The sequence below is a fragment of the Gopherus evgoodei genome, chromosome 17, assembly GCF_007399415.2.
Source record: "Gopherus evgoodei ecotype Sinaloan lineage chromosome 17, rGopEvg1_v1.p, whole genome shotgun sequence".
Taxonomy (NCBI): domain Eukaryota; kingdom Metazoa; phylum Chordata; order Testudines; family Testudinidae; genus Gopherus; species Gopherus evgoodei.
The window spans coordinates 4,102,145-4,122,360 of record NC_044338.1 but is presented as its reverse complement, the minus strand read 5'-3'; the positions used below and the strand labels follow the sequence as shown (position 1 = coordinate 4,122,360).

Here is a 20,216-nt window from a genome sequence, read left to right as displayed (position 1 = left end):
ACTGGCCATGTAAGAGAACCACTGATGCACTTACTTTTCATTAGTTTTCCTGACAAGTCCTTTAGTGCAGAAGAGGGGCTGTTTCTGTTTGATACTGTAAGCTTGGAAGAGTCTTGCTGTTCAGCTGGAACAGAATGGGTCCCTGCCTCAGACTTCCCAAGACGAAGTACCCTGGCATTATTGCTATCATGGCTTGACAGCAAGTGGTTCTGAACATTGTCAATTCTATCATTCAGGTTTGTAGGTACTGTCTTGGTCATGAGCAGATGGACTGTGCTGGAATCCTCCAACCTCTCATCAAGCAATCCAGCTGGAGAAGATACTGTGGTTTCACGCTGTTTTACTGAAGGAGATACTGGCTCTGCCAATGAACTCTGTTTAACTGTGTTCAGGCTGTGTGCTCTTATGCGGGACCATGTTGTGGAGTGAAAGCTTTCAGCCTCTAACCAGAATTTAACCAAATGTTCCATTCTACGCAGTGCCATAAACTGGATAAAATAAGGGAGGGCAACACTGTCCTGCAGGACTTGTTCAAGGGTCTTTGAAAGGCTTGATTTGGTCTCTTGAGCTTGATAATTCAGACACGATCGGCCTAAAGAAAAAGCATCAGAGAGTTTACACACTATTCTACATTTTGGCATCTGATAAACAATTACCAAAATGCAACTGGTAGAGAGAAAGAGAGGATTCTGAAGTACCCATACAAGTTTGGTGTAAAATACATTTCCTACCCAACAAGTATTTGGAAAGTGGAAATGCCTACCATTTAAAAATATATATATTTATATTTGATCAATCCAGTAAAGTTCTCATCCTATTGTCAAAAAGCCAGAAAAATTTGATTATTCAATCAATGTATCAAATATTTAGGCACAAAAGAGGCCTTAATCAACTAAATGCACGTTTAGATCATGTGAGGTGGGAGTGTGTGAAAACCAACCTACTCGCACAGACTTTGCTTACTCCACTTTCTGCTACGTATGCTCTACATTTTCACATATTAAATCCATGACATCATTATAACTGCTACCATAACTTTCCTCTAACTCTGAACGCATTTTTAAAAACTCTGAAGATAAGCCGTAAGAATGCACTGATAACACTTTAGCAACATTGAACACTCAAGCCTTCCTGGGCTCACAAGCTGTGCCATCATCCATGAGTGAAATCAATCTGTGAGAGTCAGTGGATGGTACAGTAAGCAGTGCAGCCAGCGGATGGTACAGGAAGCAGTGCCAAAAGGGCTTTTGAAAAGCATGTTTGATGAGCATTCCGATGTACAATGCGGACAGAACAGGTTGTTCAGGGGGAGGAGTGGCATTATATGTGAAAGAAAATGTAGATTCAAATGAAGTAAAAATCTTAAGCGAATCCACATGTTCCATAGAATTGCTATGGATAGAAATTTCATGCTCTAATAAAAATATAACATTAGGGATCTATTATCGACCACCTGACCAGGACAGTAATAGTGATGATGAAATGCTAAGGGAAATTAGAGAAGCTATCAAAATTAAGAACCCAATAATAGTGGGGGATTTCAATTATCCCCATATTGACTGGGAACATCTCACTTCAGGACAAAATGCAGAGATAGAATTTCTCGATACTTTAAATGACTGCTTCATGGAGCAGCTGGTACGGGAACACACAAGGGGAGAGGCAACTCTCGATTTAATCCTGAGCGGAGCGCAGGAGCTGGTCCAAGAGGTAACTATAGCAGGACCGCTTGGAAATAGTGACCATAATACATAGCATTCAACATCCCTGTGGGGGGGAAGAACACCTCAACAGCCCAACACTGTGGCATTTAATTTCAAAAGAGGGAACTATATAAAAATGAGGGGGTTAGTTAAACAAAAGTTAAAAGGTACAGTGACTAAAATGAAATCCCTGCAAGTTGCACGGGCCCTTTTTAAAGACACCATAATAGAGGCCCAACTTCAATGTATACCCCAAATTAAGAAACACAGTAAAAGAACTAAAAAAGAGCCACCGTGGCTTAACCATGTAAAAGAAGCAGTGAGAGATAAAAAGACTTCCTTTAAAAAGTGGAAGTCAAATCCTAGTGAGGCAAATAGAAAGGAGCAAAAACACTGCTAGCTTAAGTGCAAGAGTGTAATAAGAAAAGCCAAAGAGGAGTCTGAAGAACGGCTAGCCAAAAACTCCAAAGATAATAACAAAATGTTTTATAAGTACATCAGCAGCAGGAAGCCTGCTAAACAACCAGTGGAGCCCCTTGACATTCAAGATACAAAAGGGGCGCTTAAAGACGATAAAGTCATTGCGGAGAAACTAAATGGATTCTTTGCTTCAGTCTTCACGGCTGAGGATGTTAGGGAGATTCCCAAACCTGAGCCGGCTTTTGTAGGTGACAAATCTGAGGAACGGTCACAGATTGAAGTGTCACTAGAGGGGGAATTAATTGATAAACTCAACATTAACAAGTTCACCGGGACCTGATGGCATTCACCCAAGAGTTCTGAAAGAACTCAAATGTGAAGTTGCGGAACTATTAACTAAGGTTTGTAACCTATCCTTTAAATCAGCTTCGGTACCCAATGACTGGAAGTTAGCTAATGTAACGCCAATATTTAAAAAGGGCTCTAGAGGTGATCCCGGCAATTACAGATCGGTAAGTCTAACGTCGGTACCGGGCAAATTAGTCGAAACAATAGTTAAGAATAAAATTGTCAGACATATAGAAAAACAAACCTGAGCAATAGTCAACATGGTTTCTGTAAAGGGAAATCGTGTCTTACTAATCTATTAGAGTTCTTTGAAGGGGTCAACAAACATGTGGACAAGGGGAATCCAGTGGACATAGTGTACTTAGATTTCCAGAAAGCCTTTGACAAGGTCCCTCACCAAAGGCTCTTACGTAAATTAAGCTGTCACGGGATAAAAGGGAAGCTCCTTTCATGGACTGAGAACCGGTTAAAAGACAGGGAACAAAGGGCAGGAATTAATGGTAAATTCTCAGAATGGAGAGGGGTAACTAGTGGTGTTCCCCAAGGGTCAGTCCTAGGACCAATCCTATTCAATTTATTCATAAATTATCTGAAGAAAGGAGTAAACAGTGAGGTGGCAAAGTTTGCAGATGATACTAAACTACTCAAGATAGTTAAGACCAAAGCAGATTGTGAAGAACTTCAAAAAGATCTCACAAAACTAAGTGATTGGGCAACAAAATGGCAAATGAAATTTAATGTGAATAAATGTAAAGTAATGCACATTGGGAAAAAAACCCAACTATACACACAATATGATGGGGGCTAATTTAGCTACAACGAGTCAGGAAAAAGATCTTGGCGCCATCGTGGATAGTTCTCTGAAGATGTCCACACAGTGCGCAGAGGCGGTCAAAAAAGCAAACAGGATGTTAGGAATAATTAAAAAGGGGATAGAGAATAAGACTGAGAATATATTACTGCCCTTATATAAATCCATGGTACGCCCACATCTCGAATACTGTGTACAGATGTTGTTCTGGTCACCTCACAAAAGATATTCTAGCACTAGAAAAGGTTCAGAAAAGGGCAACTAAAATGATTAGAGATTTGGAGAGGGTCCCATATGAGGAAAGATTAAAGAGGCTAGGCCTCTTCAGCTTGGAAAAGAGGAGACTAAGGGGGGATATGATAGAGGTGTATAAAATCATGAGTGATGTGGAGAAAGTGGATAAGGAAAAGTTATTTACTTATTCCCATAATACAAGAACTAGGGATCACCAAATGAAATTAATAGGTAGCAGGTTTAAAACAAATAAAAGGAAGTTCTTCTTCACACAGCGCACAGGCAACTTGTGGAACTCCTTATCTGAGGAGGTTGTGAAGGCTGGGACTATAACAATGTTTAAAAGGGAACTGGATAAATTCATGGTGGCTAAGTCCATAAATGGCTATTAGCAGGAAGGGTAAAGAATGGTGTCCCTAGCCTCTGTTCATCAGAGGATGGAGATGGATGGCATCAGAGAGATCACTTGATCATTGCTTGTTAGCTTCACTCCCTCTGGGGCACCTGGCATTGGCCACTGTCGGTAGACAGATACTGGGCTAGATGGACCTTTGGTCTGACCTGGTATGGCCGTTCTTATGTTAAACATAAAAATCTCATTTTTCAGTAGTGTTTACTATTTCAAAAATGTCTAACCTACAAATAATTGGTAAATAGTCTACTGATTTGTTAGGTCAATTTAAATGGCATTTTGCCTGCTCTGTATAAACAGCTTGTGTGATTCAGAGAGATCAACTATAAGAACTCTGCAAGATTTACATTACTTAGCTTGGGCTTGTTTAGATTAAAATAAACAAAATAGTCTTTATAATGGATGCCTTCTACCCTTTAGCAAATCTGATTGTCCTTTCCGACCCAGAGGATGAGGCAGTTGGAATGAACAAGGCAAACACCTTTTCTTCTGCACTCTCAGGCAGGAATACAGAGTAGAAGGAACACAGCCTTGTCCTGTTCGGACTTCTCTCTACCATCTTCGTAGTCCGTTACCTAATCAGTTGGCAGGGGCAGCTGCTGTAATTCCAGGTAGGAGACACACCACCTGGGTTTTTTAGTGTTTATATATTTTTAAATTCTCTCTTGCAGTAGGTGTTAGATTTCACCCTGCCAGCAGCTACACGAGGCACAACAAAAATGAGGGGGTCTCCGGAAGCTGGGGGCTAGTCCCTCATCAGCCTTCCAATCAGTTTTGATTCTTCCCCCTACAGTTACAGGCTGGTGACTACCAACACTGAGGATCTATGGCCCTAGAGAAGGGCAAATTCAAGCCTTTATGCAAGATACCACAATGAGTACAATATAAGAACCTAAGTATCTAAGCTTGTGGCTACTCTGGAGTTAGTCCAATGAAGTTTTCCAGTTCCTTAATAAAAAAACAAACTGACACTGTCAGAGTAGCCTTAGAGGTCTAGTACAAAGGTACTGCCTGCATCACAAATGGCCACAATGTTTAGTCTGAAGAAAAAGGACTCCTCGTGAATTTTTTTTTTAAATATAATCTGCATTCACCATAGCCAACCCCAAAATCCATTTATAGAGAGCCCATTGGTGATGAAAAGAGTTCTAAACAGAAAACAAAATAAAGTGAGTGATCAGGAATCTAATATTTACAGATGTACTAAGCATAGGGATAAATTAACATATACCCATGGAGGAACCTGCAATGAAGGAACACGGGAGGGACCACTGTGGAACAGACCCATTGCCCATCTAGTGTGCTATCCTCTTTGACAGTGCCATCAACAGCGTTTTAGAGGATGTGCAAGACTTTCATAATATACTTTACTGTAAATAACTATAGGGCACAGCACATTTCTTTTGATCCTAACTGGTAACAAGTATGCTTTATACTGAAGGATAGCCCATGTTATTTTGCACTTCGTAGTGTAACTTAGTTACTATTCTTGTGTCTAATTTTCTTAACCTTACTAAGCTACTTGTCTCAATGCTACCTTGTCCTAGTGGTCAGCACATATAATATTCATAGGCTATGAAAAGATATGGCTCACCTATATTAGAGAACAGCAAAGTCTTACCTAAGTCTCCAAAATGTACAGCCTCCATGTGACTTGGCTGCTTCTTAAGAGCAGCTGTCCGACTGCTAGAAAAAGAGTCCATGTTGGCGGAGATGGCATTAATTGCCACATGGCTTGGTCCTGCAGCCTCCAGCAAGGCATGATTTCTAGTGCTTCTCTGAGGGGAATGTACTGGTATTGGAGCTGGAATCAAGACAACAATGATTAAAAGAAAAAAACTTGCAACCTTTTCTACCATATCCCATGCTAAGTACTATGAGATGAGTTACAGTGTTAGCTCACCTGCATCTTTATTACAAAAACACCATTTGTAGTACTGCATGTCAGTCTCTGCTTAATAATCTGACCAGAGCAGAGGTACTACAAATAAGTGGGTTCTCCACGCCAAAGATAAGATCACCTTAGCCCGTTTATAGTGTTGCCCATTCTCCTTTATCACATTTGTTCAGCAGATAACAAGGACTCTATGTTTAAGTTTACACAAAGAACGTTAACCCTGTGAGTCTTCCTACCTCATGGATCAGAACTATCATAGCAGTTTTACACTTTTTCAGTAAATGACAGAACATCAGCAGCAGCCCCATTCAGGACAAATAGATCAATTTCCACTTCTTTTTTGGAAACCTTCTAATGTGGTCAGAGAAAATATCCAATGCTCTGAAACCATCTGTGAACTTTAATAGGTACATTTAATCTTTCAAAAATAATTTTATCTTTGCTTGCCACTAGAGAAAACAAGCTAGCAGAGTAAGCACTGATGAGCAAAGAAAATAATTAAAAGCTCATTGAAGCTGAGACTATAAGTGCTAATACATAAATCTGTTGCAGCAGTATTAGGATAAGGATCATACTGGCTGCTTGAATTTGAAGAGAAAAGAGAAGGAGGCTAGTTTCCTCACAAGAAAACAAGAGGCAACATTATGCCAATATTCATTTTAGAGACTTCTGGGATATTAAGTTTGACTAGGATGCCAGGCAAAGAGATCTATCCCACCTAACCTTATTACACTATTACATAACAATGGATTTTACTGATGTGTCAAGGAAACTTGTTTCAGTGGCTTTAATTCTTCACACTTCTTTCATATTTGCAATATCTAATGACACATACAGGCTGGGAATTAATACACTTTAATGCCCACACAACAGGCATCTTTGAATTAATTATATGGTGAGCTGATCTCCTACCCTAAATATGACATCCTGTTTTGTTTTTATGGCCCTTTGCTGTTCATTAGATGCGACACTATAGGTCAGATTTGTTCACGTAATTATCAATTACCTGTTGAGGATTTGTGGTCTGTTTTCTATACTTTTAATCTATGGCTGTATGGTTTTGTTTTGCTAAGTTAGCTATGTAGAGACTACAATCTAATCTAAAACTCTGGGTAAGTATAGTCTCCCTCTCCACTTGTTTGAATGTACATGACTGAATAAACATGAACACAGGCCTGATTCCGGCAAGTAGTCGCTGGAAATAATTTGTAAGATATGTGGAGGTTTTCCTTGAATTGAAATATTCGGTACTGAAATTCTGCTTGTTATTCTCCAAGAAGCCTTTGGCATGTATTACAGACAGGAATGGGAAAACATGTTCTTCCAAGCCTGTGGGAAGCAGCTAGTTGCTTGGCTGACCACAGCAATTGAAGATTACTTGCTGGAGGACACTGTGTAGAAAAAGAAACCCATCTGATAACGGTTTAACCTTTCTAATTTAGATTTAAGGCTCCTAACTTTATTATAAGCAGAATTTAAGTTTAATAAAACTCTAAGGATGAAACACCTATTCTAAAACTTCTAGATAGTGTTAAATCTCGAACCTCATATGATGCAGATCACTGAAGAGTGCTCTGCCAAACAAGGAAGCTGCTCCCATTTTGCTCGACATCTGCAGTTCTTGTTCTGTAATAAACTGAATTGTATTTTAAGTTTTATTTTACTCTACACAGTGGCCATGTCATAGCCTTTCCTTAGCAATCTGCTTGAACTAATAAGTAGTCATGACTAATAATTGCTAACTTGGTTAGGATGACTTTGATTCTTGTACTGCTTCAAAGATAAATCAACATGCTCAAAGATGCTTGTACACTTTACTTAAAGCCCAGGTAACACTTTATAAAGTACTGAAATAAAGTTATATTTGAGGCACATAAAAGCAGCTTAATTATTGTAGCAATACTAAAGGGAAGCTGAACTAAAAAGTGAACATGTATAAAACTGAAAACAATGGACAAATTAGACGTGTTGTTTTCCCATGGCTTAACAAAGTGTTACCAACAAATCAAAGAAAATTTTCGACATTAAGTCATGTAATGACTACAAAATTTCTGAACTATTTAGTGTAGTATTAGGGTAGCCGCTCTTTCTGAAAAAGATTTGGACCTCCACTCCACTGGTGTAAGTCTGAAGGCACTCCTGATTTCAAGTTGCTCCATATTTACATTAGTAAAAGCAAAATCAGAACCTAGCCTCCTGTTCTGTAAGTTAGGCAATGCAGAGTCACATTATCAAAATTGCAAAATAAATTACATACCAGAAAAAGCTCCCAAAAACCTCAGAAAGCAAACTACTGCAGATAAGGAATAATCACTATTTGCAAGGTGATAATTTTGGAATAAAGCCTAAGAAAGAATGAACAACTTTCCATGCTTCTGGACCTGGTAAGATGATAGTTATCAGGAAAGATTAGTTTTCAATTTACTATAGGCCACCTGGAGATAGATTAACTATTTACTTTTTTAGTACAAGATGTACTTCTCTTCAGTGATAAGGAAATGTACAATTGGTTACAAAAAATATGGCAGTGTTGTGGATCTTATTGTCTTTCCATAGAGTTCAGTAAATCTTGAGCTTACTTTTAATTGCTTTTACATCTGTGGTCTTCTCTTGTTCTTTGCCTGTCACTGTAAAATATAAAAGAAGGAGTAAAAAGCTATTTAAGATTTGTGATGGCATGGACTGTTGAAGGAGAATATAAAAATCTCAAACTCAGGACTTGGTGGGTAATGAAATTAGCAAACAAACAACTTTTTGTCTTAAAATATATTTGCTATTTTCAACTCTACACATACATCCAGTAGCTGGATGGGGATGTTAAGTTTTTTATACGAAACCTGGTAGTTCATTCTTAAAGATTAACTTTCACAAAAATTAAAACATTTGTATTAATACAAACATCCCGTAAAGCTCATGTACTATGTAATTTAAACCAAGTTAGGCAACCTACAAGATCGGTTATCTGATTTCTTATTTAAAATAAATTCAAAATGTAAACTGTTTTCAAAACAAAATTGAAGGATGAACTAGTTCCTTTTTAAAACAAATATTGGCAGATGTTTTCTGTGAACCACACAGCACACAATTTTGGAAAAATTATATCCCCGCAGTATTATCTGAATACCAGTAGTGTGCCCAGCATTGTATAGACATAAATGGAGTTTGTCCTTGTCCCTGACTTTACACAGCAGTAGGTGATATAGAAATTTACAATAAGTATAATTCTGACAAACAATATTGCTCAAATATAAACAAAACAATGGTAGACTGAACTTGAAGCACAACAGATTTAAAGGAAAAATGAAGTTTTTAGGAAGAATCTGAAAGACAAGAATGAGGAAGTCTCAACGTAAGGAACAGTACAGAACAAAGCATAAAGGCTGAAGGAGGACATGAAGATGACTGAAAAATAATAAATTTATCAGTGATAATCAAAAAAAGTACACTGGCATGTGTAAAAGGAAAGCCTAATCTCATAATACAGAAGTGCAGGGGGGAAATAGGTTACTGTTTTAGGATAATACCAATACAACCAAATAAACTGTTCTATGTAGCATTATGACAAGTATTTTTCGCATTAACTTTGTCAAAGTTAAGACACATACATGTCTACCTACTTACCAATCCATTTACGACAAAACTAAAAAATACCAGCAAAACTAAAACCAGCAAACATTTCTATTGGCTAAGAAAGCAAGTAATATGCTCAATTACCGAGGGACAATCTACACTCATTCCTATATTTGCTTTCTACAACCAACTCTCTGTATATCTTTTCATGAGTGATGTACCCAAGTATTCGGATTCACCTTAATTTGGGTTATTGCTGATTAAGCATTATATGTATTTTATGACTTTAAAAACAAACTTTGCACTTGTGGATAATCTAAACAGTACACCCAGATGTGCAGACACTTTTTTCTTAACCTGTGTATTATATACTTTAACATTAGCTTTAATAAAATTTTTAAATTTGGATTTTCGTTTGCTTCATCAATGAACAGATGCAGATTACTTCTGTCTACTACACTTATGCTAGTGACTACATTAGATCATGTAAAATCGATTTCATCTGAGATATTTATGATGACTCAAGTTTTAATTCATTACTGATTTTCAAGTTTGGTCAATACTGCCTTGGGACCCAGGACCTCTAATGACTCTAAAGGACTTATCAGATCAAGTCCCTAAACTGTATATACACCTCTACCTCAATACAACGCTGTCCTTGGGAGCTAAAAAATCTTACCGCGTTATAGGTGAAACCGCGTTATATCAAAATTGATTTGATCCACTGGAGTGCGCAGCCCTGTCCCCCCGGAGCGCTGCTTTACCGTGTTATAACTGGTGGCATTATAAAAGGGTAGAGGTGTACTTAAATTAGTGTGAGAGTGGGACCACTTGTCTAAAACTTCAAGGTTTTGAGAATCATTCGAACTCCTGACACCTGCACTCCCTAACCTCAAAAAAATATACATTTAGAAGATGTAACTTTCAATGACAAAAAGCAATATGTACATGACTCCCAAAAACTCTATCATTATATATCCTGGAGAGCAAAAGAGAACTTATTTATGGATGATTTATCTTTAGATTCAAAGAACTGGGACACAAACAATAACAGAAGCCTTGATACTGAACCTTAGACCACAGAGGAGTTATATATATATATATTTTTTTAAATGTCTAAGATCATTAGTAAATTAACTAAATAGATCACAATTTCACAAGTATATCTGCACTTTTCTTGCTGTGTCATGTTATGTATCTTGCTGCACATTTGCAAATATAGAATCTTACAAGGGACCAGAGATAAAAAGGTAATTTAGCAAGCCAAAAGTCTTACATATTAACAAAGTACACTGTGTTTGAGCAATGGCTTGCCCCATAGAAGACAGCAAAAAAAGGGCAATGTGTCCCCAGCCTATCTGCTCCAAGATGCATTTCTGCTTCACGTGTTTTCTTTCAACTGGCAGCTTTAAAGGCCTGTCCTCAAAACAGTCTCTGACCAATTTACTAGACAGAAGGTGCTATTGAGCTTTGAAATGGTAGTTGCAACTTCCAGCATTCCCAAGATCAAGCACTTTGCACCACTGCAAAAAACACAAGTAGTAATCACTTACGCTTTGTGCATGCATCCCATTCACAAACGTTGCATGCTACACATGTTGCACAGTAGGACAATTCACAAGCTCTTACGCAAAAATAATCTCAAAGTTAGTTGTGGTGGTAACAGTGTAAAACAGGTGCATGCAAGAATTCCATTCTTCAGTCCTTTGTGGCCCTATTCAGCAAGGGACCCCGTCAATTAAGAATGGCAAACCTCAGTCTTCCTTCCCATTACTGAGGAACAAGAAACATTCTACAGAGATACAATACCAAGAACACGATTGTTGTTAGATTTCTGAACAGCAATCTTAATAGAATTATTTGGTGACTAAGGCTATATTTGATCTCTTTAGCAAAGCAAAAGAGGTCAATCTACCAGCAGAGACGGAACCACTCATGACTGAAATGAAAGCCTCTCATGCCAAAGGCAGAAAAACCTGCATTTTACACTACTGTAAGGACCTTGTGCATTTGCTAAGAGATGTTAGAGCTCTGATGCTTATATTAAAGCATCCACTTAGGGGGCCATATCCTGCCACTGATTTATAGACAGAGTTCACCACTGCCTTTTAATTTTTAAGCTTAACCAAGAAACAAAGAAAGTGCTGACTTGAGTTTATTTAGATGGAATGAATTGCCTAGGGAGGTTGTGGAATCTCCATCTCTGGAGATATTTAAGAGTAGGTTAGATAAATGTCTATTAGGGATGGTCTAGACAGTATTTGGTCCTGCCATGAGGGCAGGGGACTGGACTCCATGACCTCTCGAAGTCCCTTCCAATCCTAGAGTCTATGAATAATTTACACACACATACCCCCGATTATGGTGATTTAAAAAACAACAACAAATACCTAGAAACTTGGTGCATCTTCACTTAAGATACCATCACCAATTTTAATTTGGCCCCTGCACCCATACATGCTTGTCCGAGGAAGGGTGATCACTATCTGCAGAATCCAAAAACCCTAGATGAAGAAAAGGAACCTGTATTCTGCGTCACCTACAGCACATGCAAGGTCAGCTTCCTCAGCTATTCAAGTCATTTCTTCACATATTTACCTCCTGCAGTTTGCATTACTGCCCAAAAGAGTATTCAGTTTCTAACAACACAGTACTGTTAATTGAAGTGTATGGCAAATTTGTGGGAATTCAGAGACCTCACAGAGCACCAGATGTGAAGGTCAATCATGTCTCCTCCTCCCCATGCCCTGATATAACTCACAGATAGTATTATCTAAATAATCTAACATTTGGATATTTGCACATGCATCACCTGAAACTTTATTACAAACTTGACTTATCAGCATAGTTAAGAATGCTTTGATTGTGTTGGATGACAGGTTTGACAGATGCTTTCTATCAAGCTGTGAACTTTGTATAGATGATTCCTATGTAATTGATGTGGTTAGCTAGAAAAAAAGATTGGTTTAAATCTAGGTGGTACACTTTCTAGTATATATTAGCATTCTGCCATGGAATTTAAAACATGTTTTGGCATTTATGGTGAACATTTTAGGTTGTATGCTGTTTGGGGGAGGAACTGTCTCTCTATGCTTGCAAAGTGTCTACAAAATAAGTACTGTAGGGAGATATTTTAGCCAAAAAAAATCTGCATCTTACGGCTGTAAACAGATTATTTTTGTCAATTACAAAAAAAAAACAACCCTAAAGATCAATTAGGCAAAAAATTATGAAGTCACCAAAATATTTACGGCTCAGAGTTAAAAATGAAAGTGATATTGAAAACATGCTTGTAACTTCCAGTTCCATCTAAATAAATATTTAAGTGCATAAGCTACCAGTGAAAACTTCTTTGGCCTCTACAAGCTGAAAAGATTACTTACAAATAGCTCATTCATGGAACACTGGCCTTGAAAATCCTCCAAGTACAATCTATACAAATTATAACTACTAGAATCAAGTCTTTACATGGCAAAATATGAGCACATTTTAAAAAAGCTGTTACCCCAATTTAAATATTTTAAATATTTTAGAGAGGCATTTCAATCTCCAGTTATATAATTGTTCTGCACAATAGTCAATGCAGCATTATCAGTCTGACAGCCATTAGAATGGGAAGTATAAACGATGCAGACCCATGAACTGGCAACTCAGCATTTTACATTTATACTAGAGGGTAGCACTTTCATTTTGGAATAGAGTAATTCAAACCCTGATTAAGCAACTTGGGATTCTTGTTTTCCTTTTTTTTTTTTATGCAGACCCTCAATTTATACATGACTGTAGACATTAAAATATTTAAGATGACTAGGTTTTACATAGATTATTGAACATTATTGTCCAGATGAAAATTGTCTGGGAAACTCAGCACATATCCCGTCTAGCTCAGTAATTTTTAACATATGTAATTTGTTACACTGCATCAGAATAGCATCACTCTCAATACCTGATGGATCAAGTCCAGTCTCAGTTACCTCTAGTGACAGCGATTACTCAGTTTCCCTTGTCTTCCACTGTCTAATTGCTTTAGCTAAAGACTTAATTGTTCTTCCATGCCAACTTCTCTGTAAAGGTAAGTTGTTACTCTTTAACTAGTTATTACCTTACTACCTGTAATATGCTTAAGTACTCTAGTATCACTGTCAGCAACAAGCAGAACAAATTTACAAAGCAATAGTTACAGATATAGGAATGATAGTACATGCATATAGGCTATGTTTCAAGGAGTAAAATATCAATACAAGAATTCTGCTTTCATCTTGCTGCAGCCAATCTAGGTGGTGTCATATCATGTGCTTAAAGCTAATTCTGAACAGCCACCATGTACATTAGGGGGTATAGGTCTGATAGAATTTCCACTGTCAGCCTTCATTTTCAGAGGACTAAGAATCAGGCTGAGGTGCAGCCTGCCATACGAGGTCTAAGAAATTTAATATATTTAGTGAGAAAAATCAGTTTGCCAAGAAGGATGAGCAAATGTAAGCTGTCTTGTATCATTTTATATGTGCATCAGTTAACCCTTCTTCCTACATCATGGCAGGACTGTTTATATTATTTCTAAGGTAACAGATGGGTGTGTAATTTGGCCTTGAATATCCTCATTAATGAGAATTTCCTAACCTTCTATAACCTCCTTTGGCTGCTGGTTCAGATGCCTAACAAATCTTATAGTTACTTTTTTTCCCTTCTACTATTCAACCCTAAATTTCCCTAGCCCCTTGCCTTATGACCCACCTTCATCAACTAAAGATGTAGTTTATTATTTCCCCAGGTATAAGAGCTCGAGATATTTATAGACAGTTCTCTCCTTCCTCAGTTTTCACCAAATATACCCAGTTCTCTTCATCTTTCCCAACTTTGTCTCTTATAAAAATACTATATTAGCAATTTGCTCCAACTATATTGATTTTGGACACAGTACCCTGGTTTTTAAATGAGGATGGTCGGGGTTATTCAAAACCGTTTGTTTTCTCCAGCACCTCCAATTTACACCTTCCCTAAAATGCAGTATCCAAAACTGAAAGCAGCTCTCTCAGGCCTAATCAGTTCTCAGGGCTGCAGACCAACAATCTTCCTTGTGTTATATGTAAGGCTACATTTTTACTCACAGGTATTTTTTAGTAAAAGACATGGACAGGTCACAGGCAGCAAACAAAAATTCAAGGCCCACGACCTGCACTATATACCCCTGACTAAATCTTGGGAGTGGTCAGGGGTGCCGCAGGTACTCGTGGGGTGCCACAGGTGCTTGGGGCGGGGTCCCGGGGAAGCTGTGGGTGCTCGGGGCTAGTGCTGGGGGGAGACCCCTGCTGGTGTGGATGGGGTGAGGGGGGATTTGGCGGGACTGGCAGGCTCCTTAACTGGCTCCTTGCAGCTCCCTGGAAGTGACGACACGTCCCTTCCTCGGCTCATAGCTCTGCACGCTGCCCCTGCCCCGAGTGCGAGCTCCACAGCTCCCATTGGCCAGGAACCACAGCCAATGGGAGTTGTGGGGGCAGCACTTGTGGGCGGAAGCAGTACGCAGAGCTAGGAGCTGAGGGAGGGACATGTCACCACTTCTGGGGGAGTCCTCCAAGGTAAGAACCACCAAGAGCCCTCCCTCCCTCCCATGCCCCAACCCCCATCCCTGAGCTCCCTCCCACACCCAAACTCCTGCTGCCGGGGGGGGTGGTGTGGAGAGGAGGGCATGAGCCCAAGCCCCGGGCCGGCTACACCGGCTGCTGAAGTTGCGGTGGTCCTGGAAAGTCACACAATCCATGACTTCCGTGACAAACTCACAGTCTTAGTTATATTTCTGTTAATGTAACCTAGAAAAACTGGGTTTTGTTTGTTTGCACTATCACATTTAGTTTCAGCCACTTCTGCTAAAACCAATAATCTCAGATCCCTTTAGTCATAGTACTATCAAAATCAGTATCCCTCTATTTTATATTTGACTATTCCTTCCTATGAGAATCTCTTTGCATTTGTCTTTATAATAAATAATAAATAATAATATATGGAGATATACCTATCTCATAGAACTGGAAGGGACCCTGAAAGGTCATTGAGTCCAGCCCCTTGTCTTCACTAGTAGGACCAAGTACTGATCTTTTGCCCCAGATCCCTAAGTGGCCCCCTCAAGGATTGAACTCACAACCCTGGATTTAGCAGGCCAATGCTCAAACCACTGAGCTGTCCATCGATGGATTTCACTTTGTTTCCATACCAGTTCATCAAGACAGAGTACCTGATCCACAATTCCCATTACTGTCTACTCTGGGGAAAGTTATTTCGCACAAGAGCCTACATAAAATAACTGCATACAAAAATACTTCAGTGTACAGAGTTGAAGAACATTTTGTATCCGACCATTAGTTCACAGCTGGATCTATATTAGGATTTCATGCTGCTGCCCATCACTACGGTATCTGAGCACCTTCCACGTAATAACTGATGACAACAGCAAAGTCTGTGGTGGACTTTATGGCATCTCTGAAACCTCTCCCATGAAAAGTGGGGGGTTAAAACTGTTTTTCCAGGACTACTGCACTAATCCCCACACATAAGAGAATTAGTGCTGCTACTTTGGCCTTGAAATCTTGTAATAACATGTAAAGTACTTCCAGTCATATGTGAAAAATATGAGCCTGGCCAATGAACACTCCTATCTAAACTTATAAAATCTTCTCACTCTCTCCAAACAAAAAATGCAGTTTGGATCCATTTTTCCATAACAAGACACTTTACAAGAGACTCATATCAGCCACTTAACTGTTGTAGAAACTCTTGAAGGAATGATAGTTTTACTACTTGAACTACAGTATTATCATGGGTTGACAAGATTGCCTAACACACAATAAAACACCTGGATTACCCTTCAAATGTGGCAGTGATTTTCATTTAAAAAAAATATCAAGCCTGTGTAAATTAGAGGTGTTGTTATACAACATTAATTTTCTAATGATTCAGACCACTAATACCAACAGGATTATTTCATTTTCAAAGAACAAGGAAGCAGTAAGACTATAAAATCGACTTGAAAAATGTCAAACATATTTGGCTTTAAAATCTTGTATTTTAAGTCATATTGTTACCTTTTTCTATTAGTCATTTTCAGTTATTATCCATATACCCCATTTTCTGTGTCAAATACTGGACACACTTACTGACTAATCAACCACAATCAGAAGAATAGTTAAACATGGAAGACTCTGCTGAATGAAAAATAGCCTGTTAAAGAAAGCTGTTGAACACCAGGAATTCTAGGAAGTATCTACTGAGCTCCCACAGGACTCGAGTTCTTGGCAGCTTTCAGGATCAGACTTTAGTCCCCAAACACTAATAGCATGCTGAAAATATTTTTCCCTAATCAAAATGTGAGCACCTCTGATTGTACATTTTGAACTGAAAGTACAACAGATTTACTTCAGGTAAAAATAAGGTTCTACTATTTGTTTTAAAGGGATTCATCTTTTGTAAATGAAATTAAATAGACTAGCTCAAACTGTAAAACCCAGAATGCATGTCATTTATTTCGAGTAATGAAAATAATGGTTAGTTTCTTTATCTCATTTTCTTAGTACAGGAAGGCTTAGTTACATTTCTTGGGGGATGTAACTTCTCTAGAGACTGATTATGAAGTGAGGAATTTAGCACCCATATGTTAAAAAAATAAAACACCCTCTTTGTTTCAACTGACTGCTTTTAGACCAATTCAGCAACAAAATCTAAACCAGCAGTTCTCAAACTGTGGGCTGGAACCACAAAGTGAGTTGCGACCTGTTTTAATGAGGTTGCCAGGGTTGGCTTGGACTTGCTGGAGCCCGGAGCCAAAGCCCAAGGGCTTCAACTCTGGGCAGCAAGGGTTGAGGTTACACCCTGCCAGTCTTGGACTAAAGCCCTTGGCCTTCCACCTTGGCCCTCACACCCACAGTGGTGGGGCTTGGGCTTTGCCCCTCCCTCCCAGGGCAGCAGGGCTCAGGCTTGGGTTCCCCCACCTGGGGTCGTGTAGTAATTTTTGTTGTCAGAAGTGAGTCACAGTGCAATTAAGTTTGAGAACCCCTGATCTAAACCAGTAACTGAATGATTACCTGTATTCACTGCACAAAAAGAGGAATCAGGAAAATCGGATTCTTAAAATATTAATATCTTAAGTTATGCTACATAACTTTTGTATAATAAGCTCATTGGGACAAGGACTGGATCATCTGTGCTTCTGTCCAGCATTTAGCACAATGGGTGCTTGGGGCTTTAGGATACTATCACAATACAAATAGCTAATACGCTGAGTTTTACTATATCATGCAAGTGTTATTTTAATTTGATAAAATTTAACAAGATGGAGTGGGTTAATACAAAATTTTATTCGTAGTAGTCTACCTAAAGAGGAAACAAGAAGTATGCAACATGTAATAGTTATCTGTTTTACAGCTGTTAAACCATGCTTTCCTTAAGAGAATGCAAACTCTGACCTTGCTAGTTACAACTATTCTGAGAACCACCCCAGTAAATGAAGCTGCTAGCTGCATCACCAAGATTTCAAACCAGGATCTATTTCACAATACGCTTAGATTTCCTAAGGTCACAGAAAGATCCTTGTTACGAGGCAAGGAGAAACTGCAGCTGACATCTCACTCTGAGATGCAGCAGCCAGGATAAAACAAACGAATTTAAACCCATAACACCCCCAAACTACGTCTTTTTTTTTATTTTGGTGGGGTGAAGGGTGGGAACGAGTCAGGGTTATTTACTGAAAGCCAGAGCTGACAGGTCCTGCTCATTAGGAGCGAGATTCAGTCATTTCAGATTATTTTTTTAGACTCCCTTGTTTGAGGACTGTTTGCACTGCATGCTTCAATAAAATGCTTAATAGTTTTGAAGTCTTCATCAAAGACATCATCATATCTTGGACATCCCTGAAAACATGCAAGAGAAAGCACTTATCGACAGCAGAGAAGGGGAGAGAAAATGGGTGTCCAGAGGGAAAAGAATGTGCAGACCCCTGGCAGGCTGTCTTAAGGGGGAAAGGGGTGGGGGGAGGCTCCTACAATCCCCTGTCCAAGGTCCTGCCTCCTCCTCTGTACCCCAAAGGGCAAAAAGGTCTGGGTCCCACACCTCAGCCTCTCTGTGTGCCCCCAGGAAAGAGCAGTTCCCTCCCTGTCACCTGCAGCCCCCCATATCCCCAAGCCTCCTGCCCCCCATGTTCCCGCCCGCTACTGTTCCCTCTCCCAGGGCCTCCTGCCCCTCAGTGTTCCCTCCCCACCGCCATGCCAGTCCCTTCCCCTCCCCAGCCCTCCTGCCCCCATGTTATGTTGCCTCCCCACAGCCTCTCCCTCCTCAGGCCGGCTGCCCCCGCGGCCCCGCCTTCCCCGCAGCCTCCACCCCCATGGCCCCGCCAGCCCTGCTGCCCCGGGCGGCCGCCCCCTCACCTTTCCGCCTGAAGAAGGACATGGTGGCGGGGCGGGGAGGGGGGAGAACAGCGGGCCGGGCTCCCTATGAATGAGACTCCTTCCTCCTCCTGCCGGCTCCTCTCCCTCCGCCTCTTCCTCCCGCGGAGCAGCCAGCAGCCGCCATATTGTCAACAACCGCCACCGCCAAGCTCCCTCTTCCGGGGGCAACGGCGGCGAGAGGAGAGCGGGGCTCCTGAGGCATCACGGGAAACAGCGGCGCGGCAATACCCGCGGCCTCTTGCCTTCCCCCAAGATGGCTGCCCGGGCGTCAGGCCGCCATGGTAAGTACGGGAAGCCCGCTCAGAAAAGGGCAAAGGGACCCGGAGCCGGTAGCCATCTTGGATGATGGCAAAATGCCCCAGGTTAAGCTAGGGCAGGCACCCATTTTGGATAAGGGCAGAAGGCGCCAGAGAGAGTTAGGCCCAGTCAGCCATCTTGGATAAGGGCAAGAAGCCCCAGAGCCGGGAAATTGGGGTTTTGTCCGCATATAAAGGGCTGGGGGCGGAGAAGGAAAAATGTCAGTTTCTGCTGTGGGACTAACTCCGCCTTTATGATGTCGCATTTGTCTGGCTGTGGTGTGATGTCATCAGGCTTTGATGTAACAGCATCATGCTGCATCTGGGGGTCCTGGTGCCATGATGTAATGTCCCATTGGGTCAAAATGTCATCATGCTGAGATGTGATGTCATCGCTGTATTATAACAGCATCACCTGGTCTCAAAACACCACTGACACAGGCCACGCTGCCATATCAACACATCATCTCGGCCATGTACAGTTGCCAATTGTGGTTGGACATATTCCTTGAGGTTTTGTCACATGACATCATAGTTAATTAAAGATAAATGTTTACATCCTGAAGACTCCAGGACAATCCTGGAGGGCTGGCAACCCTACTGCCATGTGCCTTCACAGTGGATCAAATCCTTGTTCTTGACATACGGTACCATCATACTGAAGTACCATCATTGTGGCACACACAGTGCTTCCATGCTGTGTCAAAATGTCATCAGAGCACAATGTGGCTTCATCATTTTGTCTCAAAATGCCCACATACTGGTGGTGTATAGCCAACAAAAGTTCCCGCCCTACCTAGTCTTAGCCAGAACTTAGAGATACTTTGAGTTGTGACATTAGGCCACACAGACTGTGTCAGTAAGGGTTAATCTGTCTCCAGAACCCTCTTTGTATTCCGACAAGCAAATCTTATTTCTTCTCTACCACAAAGGACATTACAGTTATGACACAACATTGCCATGATTATTTCTAAAGAGTCGTATAGGTACCAAGTCCTCTACAAACAGTTGAGAAAACTGAATGAAATTCTCTGCGCTGAGAAGTATAGAATCTTTCTGACAACACAGGAACAAAAATTACCATTCTGGATCAA

At 40.2% G+C, this 20,216-nt stretch overlaps 1 protein-coding gene across 5 annotated transcripts in view; it reads right to left on the bottom strand.

The window, feature by feature from the left end:
* AKAP10 (A-kinase anchoring protein 10) overlaps nucleotides 1-19,078 on the bottom strand; it is a 37,152-nt gene extending 18,074 nt beyond the window's left edge. For 2 of the 5 annotated variants that reach the window (XR_003996909.1, XR_003996910.1), the window contains exons 1-4: nucleotides 18,806-19,062; nucleotides 8,405-8,452; nucleotides 5,550-5,732; nucleotides 35-592 (exon numbers count right to left, since the gene is read on the bottom strand). Coding sequence is in view for 3 of the 5 variants with exons in the window: in XM_030536410.1 (XP_030392270.1) it covers nucleotides 35-592; nucleotides 5,550-5,732; nucleotides 8,405-8,452; nucleotides 18,806-18,827 (811 nt within the window). In the remaining 2 variants the exon portion in view is untranslated. Of the gene's footprint in view, nucleotides 1-34; nucleotides 593-5,549; nucleotides 5,733-7,369; nucleotides 7,462-8,404; nucleotides 8,453-18,805 lie in introns of all 5 variants that reach the window. The other 3 variants (XM_030536412.1, XM_030536410.1, XM_030536413.1) reach the window with 3 other exon arrangements.
* Between the last annotated feature and the right edge of the window lie 1,138 nt (nucleotides 19,079-20,216).